At 35.5% G+C, this 27429-nt stretch overlaps 1 protein-coding gene across 1 annotated transcript; it reads right to left on the reverse strand.

The window, feature by feature from the left end:
* Positions 1–237: 237 nt before the first annotated feature.
* LOC126744689 (aminopeptidase N-like) lies at positions 238–25542 on the reverse strand. Its single transcript, XM_050452205.1, has 11 exons — positions 25347–25542; positions 25105–25288; positions 24897–25050; positions 17683–17779; positions 10458–10638; positions 10219–10408; positions 9877–10157; positions 9638–9822; positions 9420–9590; positions 9145–9370; positions 238–547 (listed from the first exon to the last, which is right to left on the reverse strand). The coding sequence occupies exons 2-11, from the start codon at positions 25243–25245 to the stop codon at positions 269–271; spliced, it is 1905 nt and encodes a 634-aa protein (XP_050308162.1). The 5' UTR covers positions 25246–25288; positions 25347–25542; the 3' UTR covers positions 238–268.
* Between the last annotated feature and the right edge of the window lie 1887 nt (positions 25543–27429).

Consider the following 27429-nt stretch of genomic DNA (forward strand, 5'->3'; position numbering starts at 1 on the left):
AGGCTGGACATTTATTATTGAAATCCTTACCTGATTTTTATGATAGGAAATTCCCTTAGTCTGGCTTTCATAAATATATAGACAGAGGGAATCACGTACTTTTCACTATAGCTTTGATCAAAAATTGATAAAGCTGGTTTCGTGAAATATCAAGCAGAATTGCTTTTTAAACTTTTACATGGGTATAAAGGGATTTTGGAGAGTGAACTTGAGGGTCAGCAGCGTATTAGATTAAAATGATTTTTTAATTTGCTAATTTATTTTTCTTTTAAAAACTATGTAAAATTATATAGCTACTTAATAGCATTAAACCTAACTCCATAGGTCTTATGTTAATAGAGTAATTAGTATCATTGCCTTTGTCTTCATTATTACCATCATCCTTGTCTTTGTTATTATCATCGTCATCAATTGAATAATAAGTTTTTAAATCAGATACGTGATTTTCGAACCATTTGAGGTTAAAATTGGCAATTTCCAATGCTTTTTCTCCTACAGATTTCCAATCGTTTGAGAATTCAGAGGTCCCGGCAATAAAACTTTTAAACTAGAAAAAAATTATTTCTTAATCATGAAATTTAAAACAATGAATTAAAAAAGAAAAAGAAACAAGAAAAAAAGTACAAATTAAATGATTCAATAATTAAATTGAGCAATTGCAAGGTGACTTTTCCAGAAACTTGCCCACAAATTCAGTCAAAAAATAATTGAAAACCTTTATTTAATTTTTGGTTCTAGATAAAAGTTGCAGGTAGTTAAACTAGGTCAGAGTTCCCAAAGAGTTAACATCATTATGTTCCTACTGCCAGATTGTTCAATTTAAACAGAAAAGTTTTAAATGTCATATTTTCAGGCATTCTTTTTGGCACCAAACTTTTTCAAGAGACCAATCTGGCAATGGCAATCTGGTCTCTTCAAAAAGTTATCTTATATTTTTTCTGTAAAATGTACAGGAAAGCCAATAATTGACCTCCTTAAAATTTACATGGGATTTCCTATGTTCCGCTCGGCGACACACCACCCGGTATAGATATATAGTCTGTTACAACTGCTTAGAAGACAAACAAATTTTTCCAAGGATAAGAACATTAAAAAAAATAATATTCAGACAATTAAGGTTTAACTGCCTGGAAGATAAAGCAGATTTTAAAAGACAAGCCATAACATTGAAAAATCTGTTTTCAGCTAGTTGGAATTTTTTCTCATTACTTCAACTACCTAGAAGTTTAACTAACAAAATCATATGAATCTCCTGGAATGGGACCGTTAGTGATTAATCCAAAAATCGCAATTCCTGAAACAGAAACTATTACATATATATTAAATAGGGGAATGTAAGGCATAACGCACACACAGTAGGTAAATCGACATATCAGCTTGCTCTCGGTTAAATTCGTTGTCACTCGGGTTTAGCCAGCGGGAAATCATTCTTTGCGGTATGAATAGTATGCCAATGCTGTTGGAACTTTTAGTCAGAGATCTTGTTGAGAATCAACTTTTTGGTGACACATGTCGCAATTGGGGTCTGTTTGATTCCTTCATCTATCCATTTAATTGAGAAAATATGTAATTGCTTCTTAATTTTCTGTGTCATTTAGCTTTATCGTGATGCTTAAATTTTGCACTCAAAATAGTATTTTAATTTCAAAAATACGCTTCAAATTCGAACGAACTGGCAGGCAAAATAACACAGCAAGTATGTCATTGTGCCTGTAATGTATATTTTGTACTTATATATTACAAGATGTTTTTATTTTCAGATGGTGACCGACTATAAAATGATAAGTAGTCGCCAGTTGTGGGCAGCAGCTGACATGGAAAAGGCGATTGAGGCCATTAGGCTTTAAAAAATGCAACATTATGTAGCATTACGCAACATTACGTAGACGTGCCCAAAAGAAAAATATGAAATTCATTGTGTGAAAGTGTGGTGGAAAAATGCTTAGGGCTTTTTGGGGTAATTTCAAGAGAATTACGATTTCTGGCGTACAAACTTGCTGAGCGCAGTGGAAAATACCATCAGTTTAATAGAGAGAATAAAGGCTAGCAGAGAGTGGCTTCGTAGGTTTTTATCCGGGAATCAATCCATATCTTGTATATTTTTGTATTGTACGTTCCTCCTTCCATCGACTCCGTGCAATTAGAACTCCTCCTCGAAGCCTTTTCCATGGTTAATGTAACCTATTCTGAACATGTGATTATCCTGGGAGACTTTAATGTCCCCACTTATATTGAACACTCGGTATCTCCCAATAGTAAACGTCAACTTCTAAGTAATTTTTTTGATTTCCTGAACTATAAGCAATTCAATAACGTGGTAAATAATAATCTTCGCGGTTTGGATTTAATCTTTGCAAGATTTGATATCTTTGTACTTAACAGTACTTATCTCTTGTCCCGGAGGACACCTACCATCCTTCTCTGTCATTTGAATTCCATGCAGGCCTTACCTCTCTCAATAACCTACCCCTTAATAAAGCTGAAATAAAGGAATTTAATTTTAGAAAGGCTAACTTTCCGTTTTTGTATCAGCTGCTGCTAGATACTGATTGGTCGCCTGTCACGATGCAGCAGGACGTCAACTCTGCATGTGATGTTTTTTATGATATACTGAACAACACTTTCCCTATATAGAGCGGTACCCTTCAAGGTAAAAGGTAAACGACGTTTCCCTCCCTGGTTTTCGGGGGACATAATTCGTAATATATATAAAAAGGAAAGAGCATTTCGTGATTTTAAGATTTCTATGTCTAATCATCATCTAGAGATATTTAGATCTCTGCGCAAGACAATTAAAGCTTTAACTGCACAAGCCTACAAAACGTACATAGCATTGAGAACAAAATAACCTCCGATCCGAGTGAATTTTGGTCTTTTATTCGAAGCAAACATAATCAGTCTCAAATCCCCGGCTCAATGAAGCTTTCTAACCAATCATAAAATACGCCTCACAGCATTGTGTCCTCTTTTGGAGATTATTTCACGAGTGTATACACGAACTCACTTCCCAGCGATCATCCTGTCGTCTCTGAATCTCCCTTAACACGCATAGATGCCGTCGCGCTCGCGGCTACCGACATTATAACGGCGAGCAAGTGTCTCAAAAGCAAAATGACCTCTGGCCGAGATCTAGTTCCTAGTTTTTTAGCTAAGGACTGCTCTGTTGTACTTACAGACCCTCTGCTCCACATTTTTAATTTGATCCTTAACACTGATATTTTTTCCAATATCTGGAAGCAAGCCAAAGTTTGCCCTATCTTTAAAAAGGGCGATGCAGAGAATTACCGCCCTATATCCATTCTGTGCAATTTCTCAAATTATTAGTTATTCGAGTTGGCTCTTTATAAATTAATTTTTTCCAAAGTTAAGTTCATGCTGGCCAACGATCAACATGGCTTCGTTTCTGGTCGATCATGTACTACAAACCTAAAATTCTTCTCTCAGTTTGTGTGTGAAGCACTTAATGACAGAGGTCAAATCGATGTTATCTACGCAGACTTTCAAAAGGCTTTTGACCAGATTGACCACTTTATCGTATTAAATAAGCTTGAACGCCAGTTAGGATTCTGCGATCGCTTGATAAAGCTCCTTAACTCCTATTTAGTTGACCACTCTCAGTTTGTAGTGGTCGAAGGCTTTAGATCTGCTTGTTTTTCACCCACCTCTGGAGTTCCTCAGGGCTCTAACTTGGGCCCCCATCTCTTTAACGTTTTCGCTAATGACTTGATCTCCACCCTTAATTGCTCTCGGTTAGCATATGGTGATGACCTAAAGCTTTTCCATAGCAGATTGTGGCCAACTGCAAGAGAACATCAATACTGTACACTATTGGTGCACTTTGAACAGGCTTAACCTTAATGTTTCCAAGTGTAATGTGGCCAGCTACTTTCGAATCAAAAGTCCAGTTGTCTTTAATTACTCAGTTAATGTAGAGTCTCTGGCAAGGTCTACCTGTTTTAAGGATCTTGACCAAAAATTTTCTTTTATCCCTTACATCGAAGATACTGTTTCTAGAACTACTCGCATACTAGGCTTTATTATTAGAAATTGCAAACTTTTTTCGAACACTGCCACTGCCAAAACTCTCTACTATGCATTTGTCATATTCACTTATTAGAATCAGTCCAACGGCGATTTCTTAAATGTTTGGCATTTAAGGATGATGGAGTTTATCCTCCAAGGGGTTTTGACCATAACCTGCTGCTCTCTAGATATACTGAACGGTCACTTGCAAAGAGGAGAGAAATGCATTCGGTGAAATTCTTGTTTAACTTACTTAACCATAAAATTGACTGCCCATCCCTTTTGCAAAGGATTTGCTGTCATATACCATGCCTAGGATCTAGACAGTGTCCAGCTTTTAACTTGGACACAGCTAGGTCCAACATTCTGTACCAGAGTGCTATTCACTTTATGTGTCAAAACTTTAACACTGTTGCTGATTCTTGTGACATTCACCATAACAATCTGGCACTTATTTTGAGTCACGTACGCATGGTCGGTGGGAGAGGCTAGGTTCTTAGTTTTTAATTTGAATACATTTATTTACTCATTTTTTTCTGCTCTTTTGATTTAAATTAATTCTTGATTCTTATTCTAATTTAGTGTTAATTTTTTATTTTTATTTTCTCAAACTCACTACTTTTTTAGTTATATAGCAATTCTTTTATAGTTTAGTTGCATGGATCTATACATTTATATATTTAATTGATTTTCCTGTAACTGGGTATATATAACCTGTTGGAAATAAAGCTTATTATTATTATTATTATATCTGTATGAATCCCAGAAGATACTACCCAGAAGATACAAGTTGAAAAATATTTCAAGAAATTGCAAAAAATAATAGAAAAAGAGAACATTCAACCAACGATGATTTACAATATGGATAAAACTGGGCTTACTACGGTTCAAAAAACACAAAAACTTATTGCCAAAAATGGTAAAAAGCAAGTCGGTACTATAACTAGTGCAGGGGAGAGGAGGAGGAGAATCTGTACCACAGCAGTAGGATGCGTCAGTAGTGCAGGAAATGTTGTCCCACCTTAAATTTAATTTTTTTCCAAGAAGACTTTGTATGATGGCGCTCCTGCAACCACAAAGTTTTGCTCATACTTGATGGTCACGCAAGTCATAAACAGCTGAGTCCTTAGAAGTTGCGAAAGAAAGTCACGTCATATTATTTTTTCTGTCGTTCCATTCCACTCATCGACTTCAACTGCTTGATGTCGCATTTTTTGGTTCCCTGACAAAGTACTACGACCAAGAAGTAACAACATGGTTGAAGGCTTATCCAGAATGGACAGTTTCTATATATCAAATTGCTTCATTATTTGGACAGGCCTACAGCAAAGCTGCCACTGTTGAAATAGCTCTCAGCGGATTTAAGGCTACCGGTATTAATCCCTTGAATCCAAATATCTTTCCGAACGACCTATTTTTACCTAGCTCAGTTACTGACATCCTAAACTAAAACCAATATGAAAAAGTTTCAAGTAGTGAAGTGGTTACAAATTTAAATATGACTCAGTCGGAATCAGAAGTACCTTCTACAAGTTTTTCTCACCAATCTGTTTAGCAATCCAGCTTTCTACGACTTCTGATAACCAGCCTACAACGAGTTTTGCTATGCAGCATTCTTCGAGTTCAATTTACATCATTCCAGATGTTGAAAAAATGTTGACAGAATTATCGAGCCAGTAAAGCGTTTGTGCGCCGAAGGGCAAGAAATACTTATGAAAGCATTTTGACATCAAGCTCATTTGTCAATGAATTAAAAGAAAAAGAAACTGAAAAGAAGGAAAAAAAGACAAGAAAGAGTAATTGAGAGAGAGAGCTTGCAAAGATTAGGTAAAATTAATAAAAAAAAAGAAAAAAAAAAGACTTAAGAATTTTGCATTTTTTTCAATATATTATGTAAGAATATAATTTAATATTTATTTTATTCGTATACCTATTTTGTTATTGGTTTTCAGGTGTCTCTTTCATGTCTATGTCATCTTGCCTTTATGTGATAAAATCATATGTCATTTTCTTGACGCGCCAGGCAAAAAAACATTTTTAAGTTTTGGATTGAAATCAGTTTATGTTTAAAACCCATTAATAATATGGTAAAAATTATTTTATATGGATACTTCAAGAATCCGCATTTGGATTTAAAACAAGATAAATCCAAATCGTTTAACTTTTTCTTATAAGAAGGACTAAAAGATAAACAATTTTTCTAAAGACAAAACATACATATCATAGAATAAGTAATATCATAGTTTCTAAGCAATTAATGTTCAACTATCTGCAAAATAAAACCGATTTTTTAAGACAAAATATAACTTTTTTAAATAAGATTCTCAATTAATCAGAATATTTAATTTTCCCTTTTGGGATTTATACAGGGTTCTGCAACAGTGCGTCGGTCTTCCATAAAGCCTAAAAAAATAAAGTTAAAAATTTATAACCTCTTAAAAAAATGTTAGGACCTGATAGCGCATATCTGGAAAATATTTTGAAGTATACAGGGTGCTTCAAAAAAGTAGGGCAATATAAGCAGCATTTTTTTAAAATGGAATGCCATTCTTTTTATTTTATTTTTAAGACCGCCTTAGGCTACCTAGTATAAGCGCTAAATATGGCTGCTTTGTCATGCGCAGTTTGACTGCAATAAATTTTTTATAAAAAAAATCTAAAAATCATTACATCATTTAATTTCATCTTGATACTAGAATGTTAATTCAATGTCAATATTGGACTTAATTGGGATTTTAGAAGAATGGAGAATTACTTTGACTTAAATTTTTTCCTTCTGTCATATACAGGGTGTTCGTAGTTAGCAATCATATTTTACGAATTTCAAAGCTCCATTTTTCGCTTTTTTTAAATGGAACACCCTGTATATTTTTTTATCCATTTAATGAAGATTTAATACATGAACATTTTTTATTATGTAAACATATTAGCTATCTTTAGTCGTTTTTAAAATATTCACGATAATAATTAAACAAGCATATTAAAAATATTTATCATTTTAATATTATTACATTAAGTGTTCAATATGTCCTCCGTTTTGTTCAAAACATAAATTAATACGTTCCTGAAAACTTCTTTCTACTTCATGTAGCATTTGTGGAGTTACTTGAGCAAACGCATCCCGTATTCTCAGCTCCATATCTACTGCCGTTGTAGGTGGATTTCTACTATAAACAATTTCTCTTACAAAACCCCATAAAAAAAATCAAATTTTGTTAGGTCAGGTGATCTGGCTGGCCAATTAATAGGTTTATTCCTTTCAATCCATTTTTCTTCAAAGGTTACATTAAAATATTCAGTGACATTTCGAGAAAAATGTGGAGGAACTCCATCCTGTTAAAACCACATTCGGTTTCTAGTAATTAATGGAACATTTGCAAGTAATCTAGGCAGTTCATTTTGTAAAAATTGAAGGTACTTTTCTCCATTGAGATGACCATTAAAAAAATAGGGACCAATAATGGTGCTTCCAATAATTCCACCCCACACATTTAATGACCACCTATGCTGGTAGTCGATCTGCCGCATAAAATGGGGGTTTTCGGATGAATAATAATGAAAGTTATGTCTATTTACTAATCCGTTTTTATGAAATGTTGCCTCATCCGTAAATAGGACATTATTAAAAAACGTGGGTTCGTTTTGTAATTTATTTCTGCTCTAAGTACAAAATTCAAGTCAGTTTTGTAAATCCCTATCAAAAAGTGCTTGATGTTCATGGATGTGGTATGGATGAAAATGATTTCTATTTAAAATTCGTTGCACTGATCTTCCACTTATTCCAACTGCTGCTCTGATATTTGACTGACTTAGGTGGGGATCTTCGGTTACCGTTAATAACACATCTAACTCTTGCTCCTGATTAGTAACAGGCCTCATTCTATTTTGCTTGGGGTAACAAACACTTACTGTCTCCATAAATCTTGCTAGTAACCTTCTAAAAGATTTTTCTTCTGGACATCTTCTATCAGGATAGCGCGCCCTATATATTCGAGAGGCTAAGAGGCAATTCTTTTCAGATTCCCCCAACACAAATATCATGTCAACAAGTTTGTCTTTGCTAAAATGCATTTTATAAGTATGCAATTTTCGTTTAGATTAGATTTCTGAAACAAAACTCCAAATTTTTTTTACAAACAAAGTTACGATAATTCAAATAACTGAATACTTAAGCTGATAATACACATACAAAAATGATATTCTCACCAAAATATTAAACATTTATTTAGAGAAACAGGTAAAATATTTTGCTTGGCAACAAAAAAACACCTAAAATACCTATTTTGTTAAGAATGCAGATTTCCTGGTTCTTATTTAAACATTTTATTATCTACGGATAACTATCGTGAATATTTTAAAAACGACTAAAGCTAATATGTTTACATAATAAACAATGTTCATGTATTAAATCTTCATTAAATGGATGAAAAATATACAGGGTGTTCCATTTAAAAAAAGCGAGAAATGGAGCTTTGAAATTCGTAAAATATGATTGCTAACTACGAACACCCTGTATATGACAGAAGGAAACAATTTAAGTCAAAGTAATTCTCCATTCTTCTAAAATCCCAATTAAGTCCAATATTGACATTGAATTAACATTTCTAGTATCAATGAACTTAAATGATGTAATGATTTTTAGATTTTTTTTATAAAAAAAAATTATTGCAGTCAAACTGCGCATGACAAAGCAGCCATATTTAGCGCTTATATTAGGTAGCCTAAGGCGGTCTTAAAAATAAAATAAGAAGAATGACATTCTATTTAAAAGAACAGCTGCTTATATCGCCCTACTTTTTTGAAGTACTCTGTATACTTCAAAATATTTTCCAGATATGCGCTATCAGGTCCCAAACATTTTTTAAGAGTTTAAACTAATTTTTTTAGGCTTTATGGAAGACCGACGCACTGTTGCAGGACCCTGTATAGTGTTTCAACTACTTGAAATATAATCAAGAGTTTCCAATAATAGTTCTCAATAATAGTACCTAGATCCACCAAGCATAAATTAAAATATCTGGACCAATAAGGATTTAAGTGACTGCAAGATTTTTCGTCTTGAACTTCATAACTTGTTAAAATATACTAAAATTTTAACCTTCTAAAGCTCCTTAATCTTACCTTCTCAAATTGTCCAGTGGTAGTTAACACAACAGCAAAATTCTTAATCAGATTCTCCTGAATATTTATTGCGGGATATTTTTCCAGGATCTTCTGGAAATTCTCTGGCAGAAACTCTAAAGTTGCTTTAACCCCAGCCAGTGATGTCCTGTAGACGGCCGTATAAACAAAGACAAAATGCTTACTTCTTATTTTAGAATTGTCTTTAACGGTTTCCAGAAGTAATCTGAAATCAATTTAGTCATTTAAACATTTAAGCATAGCTACTCACTTACTCTTTAAGCTTTTCTTGGTTATTTGAACATGCTAATGCTTGAAGCACAATGAGCTGCTGACTATTATCTTCTGTCTCATTATACAGTATCCATAAATGGTCAAAATCACTTGTGTCATTACTATATCGTAAGGCGTTATAGTACACTATCGAACGAATGTTCTTATGTGGCCTAGAATAGTGGTTTTAGCGAGCAATATATAAAAGTTTATTATATACCTTTTATTGTTGGTTATAACAGTTTCACTGAAAACTTTTCTGACGTCATTTACGCAAGTTTTCTCTTCAAGTAAACAAGCCCAACTGCTACCCAGTAACTGACGTTGTGTGTAAAGTACTTCATCCTTTGTTTCACTGATTGAAGTCGTATTGTAAAAGGCTGCCATTAGGCGTGTTATATGATCCTAAAAGATTATTTTTTGAAATTTAAAGTTTTCAAAATTAGTTTTTTTAATTACCTTCAGTTTGGCTTGTAGCTCAGGATGGCCTTGGACTCTGAACCACAAGTATTGGAATCCCTTGAAAGCAGGTACCCACGTAAAATACCCAGTTTCATTTTTTAGGAATTCAATGATTTTAAATACTTCCGAATATTTCAGTTTATTGATTTTGACGAGGTTGAATAAGTCATCTACTATTTGAGCTCTATTTTCCTCAATTATATTGTCAAAGTTTTGTTTAAGCAGGGCTTGTGATAGACCAGACCATAAATTTGAGTCATAGTTCACTCTATAAAATCCTATAAAGGGTTGGTTTTTGAATTATTGAATTCTACTGATATATGTATCTACTAGTTATACCTGTTTGGTAAGTATTTAAAATCACCCATTTATTTTCATATTCCATCTCAAAAGTGATTTCTGGCTTCCCAGGAGTTAACCATTGAGCTGGGGCAGTAGATTGGAAATTTACTTCGCCATAAGATTCGGCGTATGTTATAGGGATATACCATTTGGATATAGTGTCTTCATCAGAAATGAGAAATCTTTGCTAAAATTTAAAAAATCATTAAAAAACACTTTAAGTTTGGAGATCTTACTTGAGAAATGGTTAAGTTTTTGCCACTTATACTAGCAGTCACCAAAGGATATCCAGGCTGTTCTATCCAGCTTAGCATTGCACTTTGTAGAGTAATTCCTTCAGGCAATCCTGAATAAATAGCGTCGACATGCGTCTGGAATATTTCGAGCATATCTGATGTGATGACGAGGGATGATGAGCTAAAAAATGCTTTTAACTGATAATTAAAGAAAATGTATGTAATTATGACTTACTTTGAAAAGACATAAGTTTGAATAGCTTATTTAAAGTTGGCTTCTCCCATGATGTGTGCCATCATTCTGATAATGCTGCCCCCTACAAGTAACTTGTCAATTAATTTGGTTATTACAATTTTATTTATAATGGACTAAATTTTTCTAGGCAGTCTTCAAATTATTATATAGGAATTTAAAAAGTCAAGTTTCTGGTCAGGGTTCATCATCTCTAGGGAGTTAAAATAGACTCGTTCAGGTAGATAAAGTATAATGAAATAGTTCAACTATTCCAAATAGATTAAAATTTTTCTAGTGCTCTTCCCTATTCATGATAAGACTTACTGGTAACTTAAGAAAAAGATATCAACAGAATTCAAGATAAAAACATTCTCCTAGGTAGTTGAAGATCTCTTATTTTCCAGGCAATTGAAGTCATAAAGAAATGTTTCAAATACCTGGAAAAGAAAATTGGCTTTGCAATGATTCTTTTCATTATTGAAAAACTTGAAAGATAAGAGAAAAACTATCAATATTCTCCCAGACAGTTGTTCAGGTAGTTGAAGATAATTGACAATTTTTTAGGCCGTTAAAGACATAAAGAAATTTCTTTAAATGCCTGGAAAAGAAAAAGGTTTTCGCAATTATTTTTTTATTCGCGCTTTTTGTCTTTTCTTATCGAAGACCTTTATTTTACAGATAGTTATAATCTACATATCTCTTAGGCAGTTGAAGTCATCAAGAAATGTTTTAAATATTTAGATGAAAATTTTCATTAATATTAATTCTCTCTATTCTTGATAATCCTTTAGAATAAAAAAAAAACTACCAACTTAATGAAAAATAAAAATACTTTCATAATCCTTTTGATCCTAAGAGAACCTAGTTTCTCACTTAAGCTGTTGAGTTGAATACCTCTTATATTCCAGGCAGTTAAAGTTATAAAGAAATGTTTCACCTGCCTGAAAAAGTAAAATGTTTTTCTTATTCTTGTAAACTTAAAAGTCATGAAGAAAACTATCAAGTCAGTGCCAAATTAAATAAATTCCTAATGGTCATTCAAATTCAAAAAAATGAAAAGTAGAAAAATAGAATGAAGTCAACTGAAGGCAAAAAAAAGATTCTTTCAAACAATTGAAGGTCTCTCATGTGCCAGTCAGTTGAAATCATAAAGAAATATTTCAATCGCCGTGGAAAAGAAAAACGGTTTCGTAATGATTTTTCTCATTCTTGAAAAATGTATCAACTGAATGTAATATAAAAATTAATTGTTGGATGGATCATTCTCCAGGTTCTAAAAAAATCTTCTTTTTTTCTCAGGCAGTTAAAGGGTATTTTTCTTCGAGATGGTACAAGTCATAAATAAACTGCGTAGACAGAAATTCCTTTTTTGAATGATTTTCCTTATTCTTGAAAAAAAGTTGAAAATAAGGCTATAACTAAGGCAAACTAAAGATTCTGTCATAATCATTCTGATTCTGATTATCATAATCATTCTGATTTAGATTCTCTCCTAGGCAGTTGAATGCTTCATATATTCTAAGCTGCTGTTGAAGTCATACAAAAGCGTTTTAACTGCCTGGAAGATAAAAGGCTATCAACTGGCTGAGAGAGAAATAGATTCCAAGAAGACCAGAAGGATCATGCAAAAGACTTTATGTTTGCATTTAGTTAATAGTTTTTATTGTATAAGTATAGTTTTTACAAAAATACGGATAATCATTCAAAAAAAAAGCTTTTTTAAATTAGTTGAAATATTTTTTCAAGAGCTCAACCTGGAAGAGAAGCCAGATGTTCTAACAACCCGAAGAATCAGGAAAATACTCACTGGAAAGTAAAGAAAGAAAATATTAATTGCATGCAAAATTAAAAAGAATTCTCCAAGGTAATTGAAGCTATTAAAAAATATTTCAATTGCCGAGAAAAAGGATATGATGTCGAAATTATTCTTTTCATTATTGAAAAACTTGAAAATCAGAAGAGAAACTATCAACTAACAGCTAAATAAAATAAATTCTTAATAACCCTTCTTGCCCTTTCTTCTCTAGGTTCTTTGTCACGCAAATATTTAAACTCTACATATCTTTCAGATAGTTGAAATCATAAACATAATGGTCTTTCAATGACTCGTGCGATAGTCGCGGCATTCCAGGGCAGCTGTCCCCTCAGACGGAGACCCGCTAATGCCAAGAATGCCTGGTGGAACAGTAACACGGAAAAGCACCGTGACACTACGCGTCGGCTCCTTCGCAGGGCTGAGCGTACTAAGCTTGCCACTGACTGGCATGCGTTCCACGCAACTCAAAGGCAATACAAAAAGACACTCAGGGACTCCAAAAGATAGTGCTGGAGGCGGTTCTGCGATGACGTTGAAAACACACCCTCCGCAGCAGGACTGTGCAAAGTACTGTGCAAGGAACCTGGAACTAAAGTTGGGTCACTGTCACTTCCAGATGGCTGCTATACTACTAATGAGCGGGAGTCACTGGAGGTCATGCTGCGCACTCACTTCCCAGACTCCAACTCATCTCACGATCCTCCTAGCTGTTCTCGGGCTCCGATTCGCTTAGAGTTCGAGACTGCAAGAAGAATAATTACCTACGAGAGGGTAAAATGGGCAATCAAGACATTACCCCCTTCAAATCTCCGGGCATGGATGGATTATATCCATGCCTTTTGCAAAACGGGTTAGAAGTACTAACCCCACACATCAGTCAGACTATTCAGGGCGTCCCTTGGTCAGGGCTACGTCCCAAAGTATGGCGTCAAGTGAAAGTCGTCTTCATTCCGACACCCGGAAAAAGCGATTTTACAGATCCTAAATCGTACCGACCTATCAGCCTTACCAGCTTTATGATGAAGGCGATGGAGAGGCTGATTGATCGATACCTTAAGGAAAGCATCCTGGTCAAAAAACCACTGCATGTGCACCAATACGCCTATCAGGCGGGCAAATCCACGGACCTGGCCCTACACCACCTTGTGAGGAACGTATAGGGTGCTCTGGCTAGAGGCAATGAGAACTGCGTACAGGCTATACGTCCTCGGCGAACTACCTGCTGGCGAAACCGGTCACGCAAAAATTTGGTCACGTGCCATACAGGAATATCCTCTCCTTCTGATGGGCAGTGACTGCATGGCTCCAGTGACTGTGGACTGCGAGGGATTCGCGACGCACATTGCAGATTGAGAGGAGTGGCAGCATTCCAACAGACCTGCATTGCTAAATAGGAAGACCATCTGGTACACAGATGGCTCCAGAATGAATAACAGAGCTGGATCAGGGCTTTGTGGTGGGATCCCACATACCAGTAGGGCATACTTGCTGGGGGAGCACGCCACTATCTTCCAGGCCGAAGTATACGGTGTTTTAAAATGCGGACAGAAAATACCAAGCTGCGGATACCGCAATACAGTCATATCAATATGATCGGACAGCAGAGCTGCCATTAAGGCTATCACGGCCGCAAAGGTAAGCTCCAAGCTTGTACTAGAGTGCATAAAAGTTCTGAAAAAACTGGTGCAGGTTGGCTGCCGGGTCCGGCTCGTCTGGATACCTGGCCACGCAGGCCATGCAGGTTATGAGGAAGCGGACTCTCTTGCCAAACTGGAATCCGCGAATGTGCCGATGGGGCCGAAACCCATAGTTGGTATCGCCAAATGCGTTGCGGTCGCGTCAATGAAGGGTCTGCTGGACAAGTGGACCCACCGACTGAGTCCCCTGGTATGAGACAGGCCAACGCGCACATAGGTGGACCCTCTGCCTATCTCACCAAAAATCTACTACGCCTAAAAAGACGCGAAATTCGGCTAGTAACAGGTCATTTAACCGGTCACTGGCACTTAAGAAGCCATCTCCATACTATCGGTATTGCGGACAACCCGGAATGCCGATGGTGCTGTGAGGAGGATGAAACCGTTGACGATGTAGTCGGGGAGTGCCCAGCACTCACGCGCGCCAGTTTCAAATACTTGGGTAACACTTTCAGTGTACCGAGTGACTTTAAGTCCTTCAGACCAGAGAGCATGACGGGTCCATTAGGAGACCTATATGCGTAACTGCCTTGGCAGCCCACTGTTTCGGCAATTCAATGGTCTTTCAAATTAAAAAAAAATGGATAGAAGAAAAATAGAGTACAGTTAACTGAATGCAAAATAAACAAAGATTGATAATTTTTCTCATTATTGAAACACTTTAAAGTCAAGAGGAAAACTATCAACTGAATGCCAAATAAAATTAATCCGTAATGATTTTTTAAGTCCTAAGAAAATCCTTCTCCTTTCTCAGGCAGTTGAAGGCTACTAATCTTCTAAATAGTAAAAGTCATAAACAAACTGCTTGCACAGAAAAGTCTTTTTAAAATAATTTTCCCTATTTTTGGAAAAAAGTTAAAAAAAAGAGAATAACTATTAACTATATGCAAACTAGAGATTCTTTCATGATCATTCTGATCATCAAAGATTTTGGGTTTTTTCCCAGGTAGTTGAATACCTCTTATATTCTAAGCTGTTGAATAAAGAAACGTTTCAACTGCCTGAGAGAGAAACCAGATTTTCCAAATACCAGAAGGATCATGAAAAATACTTTATATTTGCATTTAGTTGATTATTTTATTATTTCAAGTTTTTACAAAAGTATGAATAATCATTCAAAAAAAAAAGCTTTTTTAAAGGTAGTTAAAACATTTCTTTAAGACCTGAACCTGGAAGAGAAGCCAGATTTTCTAACGACCAGAAGAATCAGGAAAAGACTCACTGGAAAGTAGAGAAACAAGATATTAATTGCATGCAAAATAAAAAGAATTCTTCTAGGCAGTTGAAGCTATTAAGAAATACTTCAATTACCTGGAAAAGGAAAATGATATCGAAATTATTCTTTTCGTTATTGAAAAACTTGAAAATCAGGGTAGAAACTAATCTATATATACATATACAGTGCTTTCATTTCAAAACGATACACCCTTAACACATCTACTGTCGTGCTGTTATTAGAATAATTCTTCTTGAGGCCAAGCTCATTTTCACTTCTATACTTCTATATTTTTGGTTTAAATATTATTTGAGTATGTTATTATGGACAAATAACAAGTTTTTTTTATCAATTTATGGTTTTTAATGTGTCATTCATATATGAATGACGCGGCCTGTGGAAAAAGTTAAACTCTTTCTTGACGGATAGGCTACGTCATTCATATATGAATGACAGCTTTTTCATTTGTTACAGGTCATTTTGAAGAGAAATAGAAGCTTACCAGATCTCGAGACAACGTTGAATCATGGATTTCTCCACCTTGAACAGCTCTGGCTTTCATGAGTGAGGAATCCATAATTCAATGTCATGATTTGCAGATACCCCAGTGAAAGTGTAAAATAAAAGTAAAATGAGTAAGAGGAAGAGACCAGAAGACCACCAAGAAAACAAGAGACCACTGACAGAACAAGAACTTCTCCGTAAAATAGACTGTATAAGTGATAGTGAAGGTAGTGACTTTAGCTCCAATGATTCCATTGATGACCCTGTTTGGTATCCTGGTATGTCAAAAAATAAAACGTTGCTTGAACATCATATCGAAGAATATTCAGACTCATCTGAAGACGGAGATCCAGAAGATCTAGATGATATACTTGAAACTCTGGAAGTCCAAGAATTAGAAGATGATCTTGCCAGTGAAGTGGATGAACCCTATCAAGATGACTAAAATGATAATCATGGTTTGACCAAATACTGTGGAAGACACAAACAATTCGTGTTTAGTGGACCCCAGGGCTTAAAAATAGATCTTGATGAAAACTCTACGCCACTAGACATTTTTTCATTGATTGTCGATGACAAAATTAATCATATTGTCACGGAAACCAATAAATATGCACAACAAAAAATAAGATCAAGCCAAAAAACCAAAAGATCAAGGATAAATCAATGGACAGCGACAAATAACGACGAAATTAAAAAGTTCTTGGGGCTAACCATGTGGATGGGCTTAGTAAGACTGAGTACCCTTTCAGATTATTGGTCCACTCGTAGTACATCTATAACCTTGCAGTTCCGCGAGCAGTGATGTCAAGGAACAGGTATCAGTTACTGTTGTCAATGGTTCATTTTAATGACAATGAAACAATTGTTCCGGGAGAGCGTTTAGGAAAAATCAAGCCGCTTGTCGATATCCTGAAGAGAAAGTTTCAAAATCTATTTTGGCCAGGTGAATTTATTGTTATTGACGAGACATTAGTACCTTAGAGGGGACGACTAATTTTTCGCCAATATATACCAAATAAGGCGCATCGATATGGTATTAAACTTTTTAAATTATGCTCAGTAGATGGTTATACCCTTAAAAATCTACAGTGGAAAGTCTTCAAGCGGGAAGAGAGAAACCGGACTAGCGAAAAACGTCTGCATGGAACTCTTACATGATCTTCTGAACCAGGGAAGAACGCTTTATGTCGACAATTTTTATACAAGCTATGAACTAGTAAAAGCCCTGTTATCCAGACAGACACATGTTGTAGGTACAGTAAGATCATCTAAAAAGGATCTTTCGAAAGAGGTTCTTCAGAAGAATTTGAAAAGAGGAGAAAGCATAGCCCGAGAAGATAATAATGGTATAGTTATCTTGAAATGGAAGGATACCAGAGATGTGAGAATGCTTTCTTGCTCCAGTAAAAACAAAAACGTCCCTAAAAAAGCAAAAATCATCTTCACAAGAACGAAGCTCGATCACTGCCTCTAATACTGCTCCATTACAAGTTCTGCCTTCCACGAGCTCTAATATTGATGCTTTTTCATCACAAGAAGAAGACGAGACTCCTCCAAACCCCACTGAAGAAATAGAATCTGAGCTACAGGATGAGCCCTCTGAAGAAAACGTGTTAGCGATACCTTTGAGTGTTCCCACCGCAGCTTCCGTCCCAAGACAGAAAAAAAAACGTGCCACTGAAAAGCCATTAGCTGTACTTGATTATAACCAGGGTAAAGCTGGAATAGATCTCTCCGACCAGATGGGGTCCTACGTTTCCACTTTAAGAAAGGGTATCAAATGGTACCGGAAATTGGGAATGGAACTGTTACTGGGCATGGCAGTAGTGAATTCGTGGGTGGTGTACAAGGCTGTAACGAAAAAAAAGATCACCATACCCATTTTCCGAGAATCGTTAGTAGCCGAACTTTTACAACTTGAAGAGGTAAAACCGATGGAAAGACCAAGATCATCAAAGGGCTCATACCATCAGCTCTTACAGAGATTAGATTCAAATGGGAAAAAAATCAGAAGAAAGTGCGCTGAATGTTATGCCAAAATCCAAAAGGAATCCGGCAGAGAAATGGCACAAAAAAAAGCCAAAATGGTATTTACATTTTGCAACTCATGCCCGTCACAGCCTCAGATTTGCCAGCCTTGTTTTAATTCTAAACATTCTTAAGTTTCCCTATTCTGGACTTTCGATGGTTGCATAATTTTTGCCAATTAGCTAAGCTTTTGTGTTACCCTAGGTACTATTGTTTACTTTTATACATTAGAATGTAACAATCTATTCGTTTTGTTTTCATTTTTCTTATGCTTGTGTTCATAGAGGTTTAGAAGTTTTTTTTAGTTGAAAAACACTTGATTAAGTACTATAATATTATAGTAATCATGTGTATAATCAATCAGTTATAATATTAAGAAATATACTATTTTTCACGAAATTTTGTGTTTTTTTAAAATACGGTAATAACCTTTAGCAATAATAATATGCCGCGGCCAACTATCTAGAAAGTTGTGCGGGGCCAACCGTGTAAGCCACCCATTTAAATAGCATTAGATGTCATACACTATGGAACGACACGGCCTGTTGTAGTTAAATCGATGTCATTCACATATGATTGACACGGCAGTAGATGTGTTAATAACTTTCTTAAAAAAAAAAAAAAAAAAAAAAGAAAAAACACGTCAAATTAGATATACAGAGGGACGTTTAATTACGCATTACTGAAGTTCTGTCAATCACCTCCTCACCTCCAGCTAACCTAACTTAAATATGTCAAATGGGAACCCCCATCGTGTAATACATCATAGTAAGCAGCGTAAAATTTTCTATTCAACGGTACCAAAAAAAAATGAAATCGCTAAATGTGTAAGCAAATAGTTAGCGAAAATGTCTAGATATAATGAATATTTTATTTACGCCAAACTTTGGTATTTGAAATGAATACTTTTAGTGTGGTACCTACATCATTTTAAAATTCTTACATTTTCTATAATAGATCATCAAAAAAAAAAAAAACAATTTAGAAGTTAAAATGTGTGGTAACAAACAGTACATTTAGTTCAAGCATATTATTTATTTTTTTAAGTAAAGAATGTGTACCGTTATTTGCGAGAAAAAAGAGTGTCTTCAAATTTTTTGCAAAAATCTTTGCAGTCTTATAACTTTGTATGTGTATTTATTTCACTTATATTTTTTGCGAAACCTACCTAATAGGTACAAAAAAACACTGCAATACCTTACATTTTTAAGGCGTTTAAAAAGCAGGCGATTTATTATTGTTAAAACTGTCAGTTTGACGCGTGCAATTTTTCAATTTTAGTTAAAACAGTGAGTTAATAAAATGGTGTATACGCTAGCCGAAAGAATAGAAGTAATTTTCCTTTATGGAGCTCAAGATCGGTGTGCTCGCAGAACCGCGAGAGCATTTAATGAAAGGTATCAAGATAAAAACGTGAGCCATAAATACGTAGTAGAATTGATACGAAAATTTGAAGAGACGGGATCGACTTGCAATAAGAAAAAATATAAAAATAGAGTTGTCGATGAAGCATGCCAAGTTGAAGTACTAGGACAATTTGCTATGGATCCAACTTTGTCTATACCAAAGGCCGCAAAACTAACAAATATTTCCAGTGGTTCCGTACATAAAGTTTAAAAAAAAAAGTTATTTCCTTATAAAATTCATATTCGTCATGAACTCGGAGAAGATGATTTTGATAGGAGAATTCAATTTTGTGAAGTAATGTGCCAGCGAATTGACGACGATGCCCATTTATTGAAGAACATTTGCTTCAGTGACGAATCGACCTTTTTTTAAATGGCCTGGTGAACAGACATAACTGTAGATACTGGGATAATGAAAATCCGCATGTTTTTCGGGAAGGCCATCTTTTTTTTTTTTTTTTTTTTATGGTAAACACAAGCACACGAGGAAAGTCCTATGTCACTCTTGGAGTGGTGCTTGCGTGTAGATATTTATGGGCATTTATCTTGAATCGCTGTGGGTTGTATGCGTCGGTAAATATGTGAGGTGGAAGCCCGTTCCACAAAGAAGATGTTCTCCAGATGAATGAGTCCCGATACAGCGACGTCCTTGGGGTAGGCAGGTGGACTCGATGTTGATGAGCCGCAACTGCTAGACGCGTCCTTCTTGCCGGAACAGCCTTGGGTGGAATCAGGCCTGCCAGCTCAGAGGAGCACTTACCGTGATAATAACGGTAGAATAAACAGAGATCAGCCACCTTTCTCCTGTGCTCCAGACTATCCACACTCTTTGTCTGTTCTGGTTTGTCGATAAGACGAATAGCTCTCTTCTGTATAGAATCCAGAATGTTTAAACTATGCTTAGGTGCAGAGCTCCAGACATGCGAGCAATACTCGAGGGAGGGGCGTATTTGAGCCTTATAAAGAGTCAGCAGCTGTTCTGGTGTATACAGTTTTTTCGTTTTGAAAAGCCCTCCGAGTTTTTTGGAAGCCGCCCTGGCGACCTCGGCAACGTGGTCATGCCAGGACACACTGTTGGTGACCTCGGCTCCTAGAAGATGTAAAGATGATTTCATTGGCAATGTTTTCCCTGCCATAACCAGCTCCGGGCCACCAAGGTTAGTCTTCATCGTAAATACTGCAGCCTGCGTTTTATTAGCGTTAAAATTGACCAAATTGTTATCGCCCCACTCCAAGATTGCTCTAATATCGTTGTTGGTTGAAGCTACTTGTTGCTGCCTAAGATTCTGAGAACTTGCGGTTGTCGTTGGTTTGGCGGACTTAAATGTGGAAATAAGTGTGCTATCATCCGCAAAGCTGTAGATTGGATTGACAGTGGTTCCTAGCAAATCGTTGATATATACCAAGAAAAGGATGGGGGATAGAATGCATCCTTGAGGGACTCCAGCGTTAATGTTAAATTTGTCGGAGAGGTATCCATCGACGGCTACTTGGATTGTTCGTTGTTCAAGAAAACTTTTGATCCAATTCAATAATGAGTTTTGTATGCCGATTGAGGAGAGCTTGGTTAGTAGTCCCTCATGCCACACTCTGTCAAATGCCTTGGAAATGTCAAGAGCGACTGAGCGGGACTCGCCGTGCTTCTCCATGGCCTCCGTCCACAAGTGTGTGACGTAGGCCAGAAGATCGCCGGTGGATCTAAGCTTTCGGAAGCCGTATTGATGATCGCTGATTTGTCCAGATGATTCCAGATATCTTAACGATTGTTGGTTGACTGCTTTCTCCATAATCTTCGATATTACTGGAACTAGTGCAATCGGGCGGTAATTGGAGAGCATCGTCTTCTTACCCTTTTTGGGTACAGCTTGCACTCGAGCAGTTTTCGAGCTTGTTGGAAATTGGCCCTGTTTATACGATGCCGTGAACAGTCTGCATAAGGGAGGAGTCAATTCGTCTGCACAACGTTTTAGTATTAGGGCTGGAATTCCATCGGGTCCAGTAGCTTTGTTGGTGTCTACGCTTTTAAGAATTTTATTTATAATTCGTTAAGGAAACGAAATTTCTCCCATCAATGAATTCACCCTTGGCAAATATGGTGGTGTTTTGCCTTGCGAGTGCAGAGTAGAATTGGACGCGAAAAGTTTACCCAGTAAGTTGGCTTTTTCCCTTGCTGTTACCGCGATAGAACCATCATCTGCTATTAGGGGTGGCAAGGCCGACTTAGCAAATCCTTGACTAACGGCTTTCGATACCGACCAGAAAGATCTTGTTCCATTTGGTCAGTTTAGCAGTTTGTTTTTGATCCTGTTGTTGTGACTCTCTTTGCATTCATCAATAATTTGCCTGCAGCTATTTCTGGAGGCTAAAAAGTTCCTCCGATTTTCGATGGAAGGATGTTGACGCCATTTGCGATATGCTGCGTTTTTAGTGTTTAATGCCTTTTTCAATTCAGGTTAAACCATTGCTTGTTGTTTGATCCACATTTAGTAAAAAAAGGGATATAAGCTTCCATTCCTGCCAAGATCGTCTCTGTAATTTGGTTTGCACATTCTGAGATGTTATTGGTTCTAAAACAGACTTCTTTCCAAGGGAATGAGCGATAAAATTCCCGAAGATGGTTCCACTCTGCTGATTTATAGTGCCATACCTTCCGCGGCATCGGAGGATCCTGCGTTTTAACCTCCAACTGGCAAGAGATTGTTATCAATTTGTGGTCCGATGTTCCTAGGGGGGCATGTACTGATAATGTGTACGAGTCAGGGTCTGAAGCCAAGACCAGATCTAGGAGACTCGCGAATTCGCCGTCTCGTTCGGGGATTCTGGCAGGTTCCTCCACAAGCTGCGTAAGCCCGCATATGGTGGCAAATAGCTCAGCTTCTCGTCCTTCATCGTCGTTCTTATTGCAGAAGCGCAGCCAGTTGAAATTGTGAACGTTAAAATCACCCACGACGATGATTTCTGTGCTTGGGTAGTCAATTTACAGATGGTTAATGCAATCAACCAGGTATAAAAAGAGCCGTCTTTATTGGGTGTCGCTTGGTGGTCTGTAGATACAGCAGATAAATTTCGTGGCACCACTGGCTATTATTTTGAACGACATGACGTCGAAGTCCGCAGGTTTAAGCGTTTCCTCCCGCTGGCAACTCAAATCGTTCTTTACAAATACTGCCAATCCAAAGTTTAGTCGAAATCGGGTGTGTAGGTCGTATCCAGGATAAATGAGGTGAACATTTGTTGTTGAAGGTTTCACCTTTGTTTCTGCCAATGCCAGAATGTGAGGCTTATTTGATTGCAGGTGCTGGTGTACTGCATTGATATTGGTGTTTAGGCCTCTGATGTTGCAGAAATTGATTTTTAGGCTTTTTGATCAGCCTGATGGACCCCCCCGACCAGCCTCCGCCCGGAGATCCGAATGGGAGGCGAGTTTACCTCCGGAAAGTTTTGGTCGTGAGGGCGCCATCATGCATTTACTTTTCTTCTCCATATCCCCAAAAAATTAATGTTTGGGCTGGAATTTATGGGAATGAAATAATCGGGCCATTTTTTTTGGAAAAAAATTTGACTGGCGAAATTTATTTAAACCTTTTAGAAAATGCAATATACCCTTCAATCATCCAGTCTATGGAAAATCAAGTAGATCAACATGGTGCTATATTATTGAATGAAAATAATATACATTTTCAGCAGGATGGAGCTCCCGCGCACTAAACTTTGGTAGTTTGAGAGTGGCTTGATAAAAATTTTCGAGAAAAGTGGATCGGCAGACATCGAATGGCCTGCGCGGTCTCCGGACCTAACCCCACTAGACTTTTTTCTTTGGGGCTACTTAAAAAGCAAAGTTTATAAAACCCCACCTGAGAGTATTGAGAATTTAAAAAATAGAATATTTCATGAATGCAGAGAAATTAGCGGGCAGACCCTTGCCAATGTTCGTAAGGAGTTTGAAAATAGACTTTTTTATTGTCTTGCTAATAACGGGGCGCATTTTGAACATTTAATAAAATAAATTTGTTAAACTAATTAAATTTGTTTTTCTACCCTACCGATTTACACTTTAATTGCTTCTTGGTCAATCAATTTTATTTTTTTTACAACCATTGATAGCATAATGAATGCCCTTTAAAATAATGTATCACACCATGGGGTAGCCATTTGACATACCAAAGTTTGGTGTAAATAAAATATTCATTATTTCTAGACATTTTTGCTAACTATTTGCTTACACATTTACCGATTTCATTTTTTTTGATACCGTTGAATAGAGAATTTTACGCTCCTTACTATGATGTATCACACGATGGGGGTTCCCATTTGACATATTAAACTGAGGTTAGCTGGAGGTGAGGAGGTGATTGACAGAACTTCAGTAAATGCATAATTAAACGTCCCCCTGTATATTTTTCTTTTTTTTTTTTTATTTTAAGAAAGTTATTAAGGGTGGATCGTTTTGAAATGAAAGCACTGTATATCAACTAACAGCTGAATAAAATAAATTCTTAGTAACCCTTCTTGTCCTTTCTTCTCGAGGTTCTTTCTCTCGCAGATAGTTAAACTGTACTTATCTTCGAGGCAATTGAATCTATAAAGAAACTTTTCAAATATCTAGAAGAAAAAAATAATTTTCCAGTAATTCGCCCTTTTCTTAAGTATTCTTCTAAATCAAGTTGAATACGTCTAATATTCTAAACTGTTGAAGTCATAGAGTAACGTTTCAACTGCCTGGAACGTAAAAAACATGCCTGAGAGAGACCAGCATCTCTATGGAACAGAGGGATCCTTAAAGAAACTTTATGTTTCATGCATTTCGTTAATAGTTTTTCTTTTTCAAGTATTTACAAGAGTAGAAGTAGTCATTAAAATTTTTTTCAAGGCAGTTAAAATATTTCTTTAAGACCTCTGCGAAGTCAGATGAGAAATATTATGAAAAGATTTACTGGAAAAACAAGATATTATCTGCATGCGAAATAAAAAAAAATCTCCTAGACTGTTAAATCTATTAAGAAATATTTCAACTAACTGAAAAAGAAAAATTATGTCGAAATGGTTTTTCTCATTATTAGAAAACTTTAAAATCAAGAAAGAGATTCATCAGCTAAAGGCCAAATAAAATAAATTCTTAATGACCCTTCTTTTTTTTTCTTATCGAAGATCTTCTTCTAACAGTTAAAGTTATAAAGGAATATTTCATCTGCTTGGACGAAAACTCTTTTTTTAAAGGATTCTCCCTATTCTTAAAATAACTTGAAAACCAAGAAAACAGCTATCAACTAAATGCAAACTAAAGCTTCTTTCATCATCCTTCTGGTCTTTAAAGCATCTGGTTTCTCTCCCAGACAGTTTAATTACCATTTTTATTTCAGAAAGTTAAAATCATAAAGGAACGTTTTAACTGTCTGGAAGAGAAAAATAGTTCTTCCATGATTCTTCTTTTTCTTAAAAAAAAAACTTAAAAACCAAGAGCGATAACCTCCTTCTAGTTCTCAGATTTCAAAGAACAATCTCAAAAAACCACATTAAAATTTCCCCTGATTAACCTTTTTGATAGCTGTTATCTCCAAAATGGCTCAAAATCTCTTCTGGAGTGGAAACTTCAGTAGTCAAAGCTGGAGCTTCCAACGAGTCCACATCCAACGCGCTCTGCAGGACGTTTACTAAAAAATATTTTTCTATCTCCCACGTTGGTTCGATCTAAAATTTTTCATAGTTAATAACCTAATCTGATCCAGTAAAGTCCAAACTAACATCTTTCATAATCATATATTGAAAATAGGTGGCAAATCCTTCATTTAAATAAGTTTCAGACCACCATTTGCAAGTGATAAGGTTACCAAACCATTGATGGGCCAGCTCGTGAGCTACGGTGGTGGCAATTGTTTGTTTCATGCTATCAACTGTATTATTTTCGTCAAAAAGTAATAGGGCTTCTCTAGAGTTTAAATTGATTTTCAATTAGTCGGGTTAAGATATATTATTTTTGTGATTACCTATAAGTGATCAATCCCCAATTTTACATAGCCGAGGAAAATTCCGGAACAGCTACATGATCAATTTTGGACAAAAGCAGGCTATAATTTAACCCTATATAGTCGCCTAAAGCTTTAAGTATCTTCGGTCCCGTTTCAGCCGCATATTTTCTTGAGGCTATTGAAGAAACTTCGTCTCTAGACCATACTTTAAATACAGCTTCTATGGAATTAATTGAAAATTATTTATTGTGTATTGGGTGAATGTTTCTTGCTTACTATCAACGGATTCTCCTTGGGTACTACTAAAGTCAGAAACGACTAAGGCAAAAGTGTATGTAGACATGTTTGGAGTTGTATAAAACGATTGATAAACCCTTAAATGATTATTGTTATGGGATATTTTGAGCCTAATTAGTAAATTTTACTTACATTCCACCATAGGATCTAGGTTGTTCTGGTATATCGTTGTTAAAGAGGATTTTATAGCCCTCAGGAAATAACACGGAAACGTCAAAAAGAGCTTTAAATGAAGGTCATCGAAGCATGGAAATGCTCTTCTTGCATAAGTGGGTTGAAATTGAGTGGCTAGTAAATATTTGCTTTGATTATTTCCGGGTTTTTGATAAGAGACCCTGTAAATCCCTAAAAACCGTTGTCATAGTTAACACCAAGAAAACTTTCATTAAAATTAATTACTCTTACCGAAAGTATCATTAGTACTTATTTTTCCATCATAATTAATATTTATATCAAAGTAAGAATCCTTAGGAAAAGTTTTGCTTAAAACAACTGTCGCTATGTCAGTAACAGGATTAATTACTACACTGGATTCAGTACCATTCGCAATTACTGAATTGATCATAATAAAATCATGCGATGCATGCAATTTTATTTCTTTAGTATCTTCAAGGGCTCTGACTAATATTATGACTTCGCCACTAAAGATGGCGCCACTTTCGCCTTCTTGAAAAGCCGATTCTGAAATTAAAAATATAATTTAAATGATCGTATAAGTAAGATCGTATTTTAAAATCTTAATAATGGTTACGAAATTTACCTGGAAATGTTAGATTTATAATGTAATGAATTGGTGAAACTGCTGTAAAAAGCCTATAATCGTCTGCAAAAGTATTGGTAACTGAGAGGCACAATAGTGCCAAAAGATTGAGAAATATCATTATTAGAGTTAAACTGTTTCTAAAAGCTTTTGGGGAGTATTAAATTAATTTGTAAAAGCGTGAACTTATAATAAAGTTTTTATCTTATCTGATACGGTGGCCTCTAGCTCAGAGGACGGACTTTTTTTTACATGTGCGATTGATTGATAATATGTTAGTCATCAGCGCAAATGACGTATGAAAAGCAATATTTATCTTATTTGTCCGAAAATCTGATAAATCATTAAAATTATATCAAATGCCTGGAATCATATGAAAAATTATTTAGAATTCCTAGAAAACGTAAATATTGGTTTTAAAACCCTAACATAAAAAAAAAAAATTATTTCAAAAAGCGGGAAAAAGTTAAAAAAAGTCACAACAAAATCCTAGAATAAATTTCTTTTAAATACCTGGAATATATAAATAACTTAAAAGCCTAAAATGAAATTATATCAAATGCCCGAAATAAGATATAAAATGATTTAATTACCTAAAAAGAAAAAAAAAATATTTCAAAATTACTGGATTATATTAAAAATGACGTCAAATTATTCCTACAATGAAATAAAGAATTGTTACGAATGACCGAAATAAAATGTAAAATTATTTCAATTACCTAGAACTTAAAAATATTTTAAATTACTGGATAACATAAAAAACTACCTTGAATCCTTGGAATATAATTAAATCAATAAACCTATAAAAATTATGCCAAATGCGTGAAGTAACATTAAAAATTTTGTAATATGCTTGGAAATCAAAAGCTTAAAACAAAATGAAAAATTATTTAAAATGCTTGTGACATACTAATAATAACGTCAAAAGCCTATAATGAAAAAATAAAGAATTATTACAAAAATGGAGAAGTGACCTCAAATACCTTAAATAGAATTAAAAAATATTTATTATGACTGGATAATATTAAAAAAATAATGCTAAGT

Source organism: Anthonomus grandis, chromosome 1 (assembly GCF_022605725.1).
Source record: "Anthonomus grandis grandis chromosome 1, icAntGran1.3, whole genome shotgun sequence".
NCBI lineage: Eukaryota > Metazoa > Arthropoda > Insecta > Coleoptera > Curculionidae > Anthonomus > Anthonomus grandis.

Excerpts from the sequence above, each read along its gene's own strand:
- LOC126744689 (XM_050452205.1), bottom strand. The coding sequence starts at position 25,245 with ATGAAACAAACAATTGCCACCACCGTAGCTCACGAGCTGGCCCATCAA. Across the intron at positions 10,639-17,682 it reads CCCTTTCTTAAAGTGGAAAC|CTCATCATCCCTCGTCATCA; the intron begins GTAGGACCCCAT and ends AGCATTTTTTAG. Across the intron at positions 10,158-10,218 it reads TTTAAATACTTACCAAACAG|GATTTTATAGAGTGAACTAT; the intron begins GTATAACTAGTA and ends AACCCTTTATAG.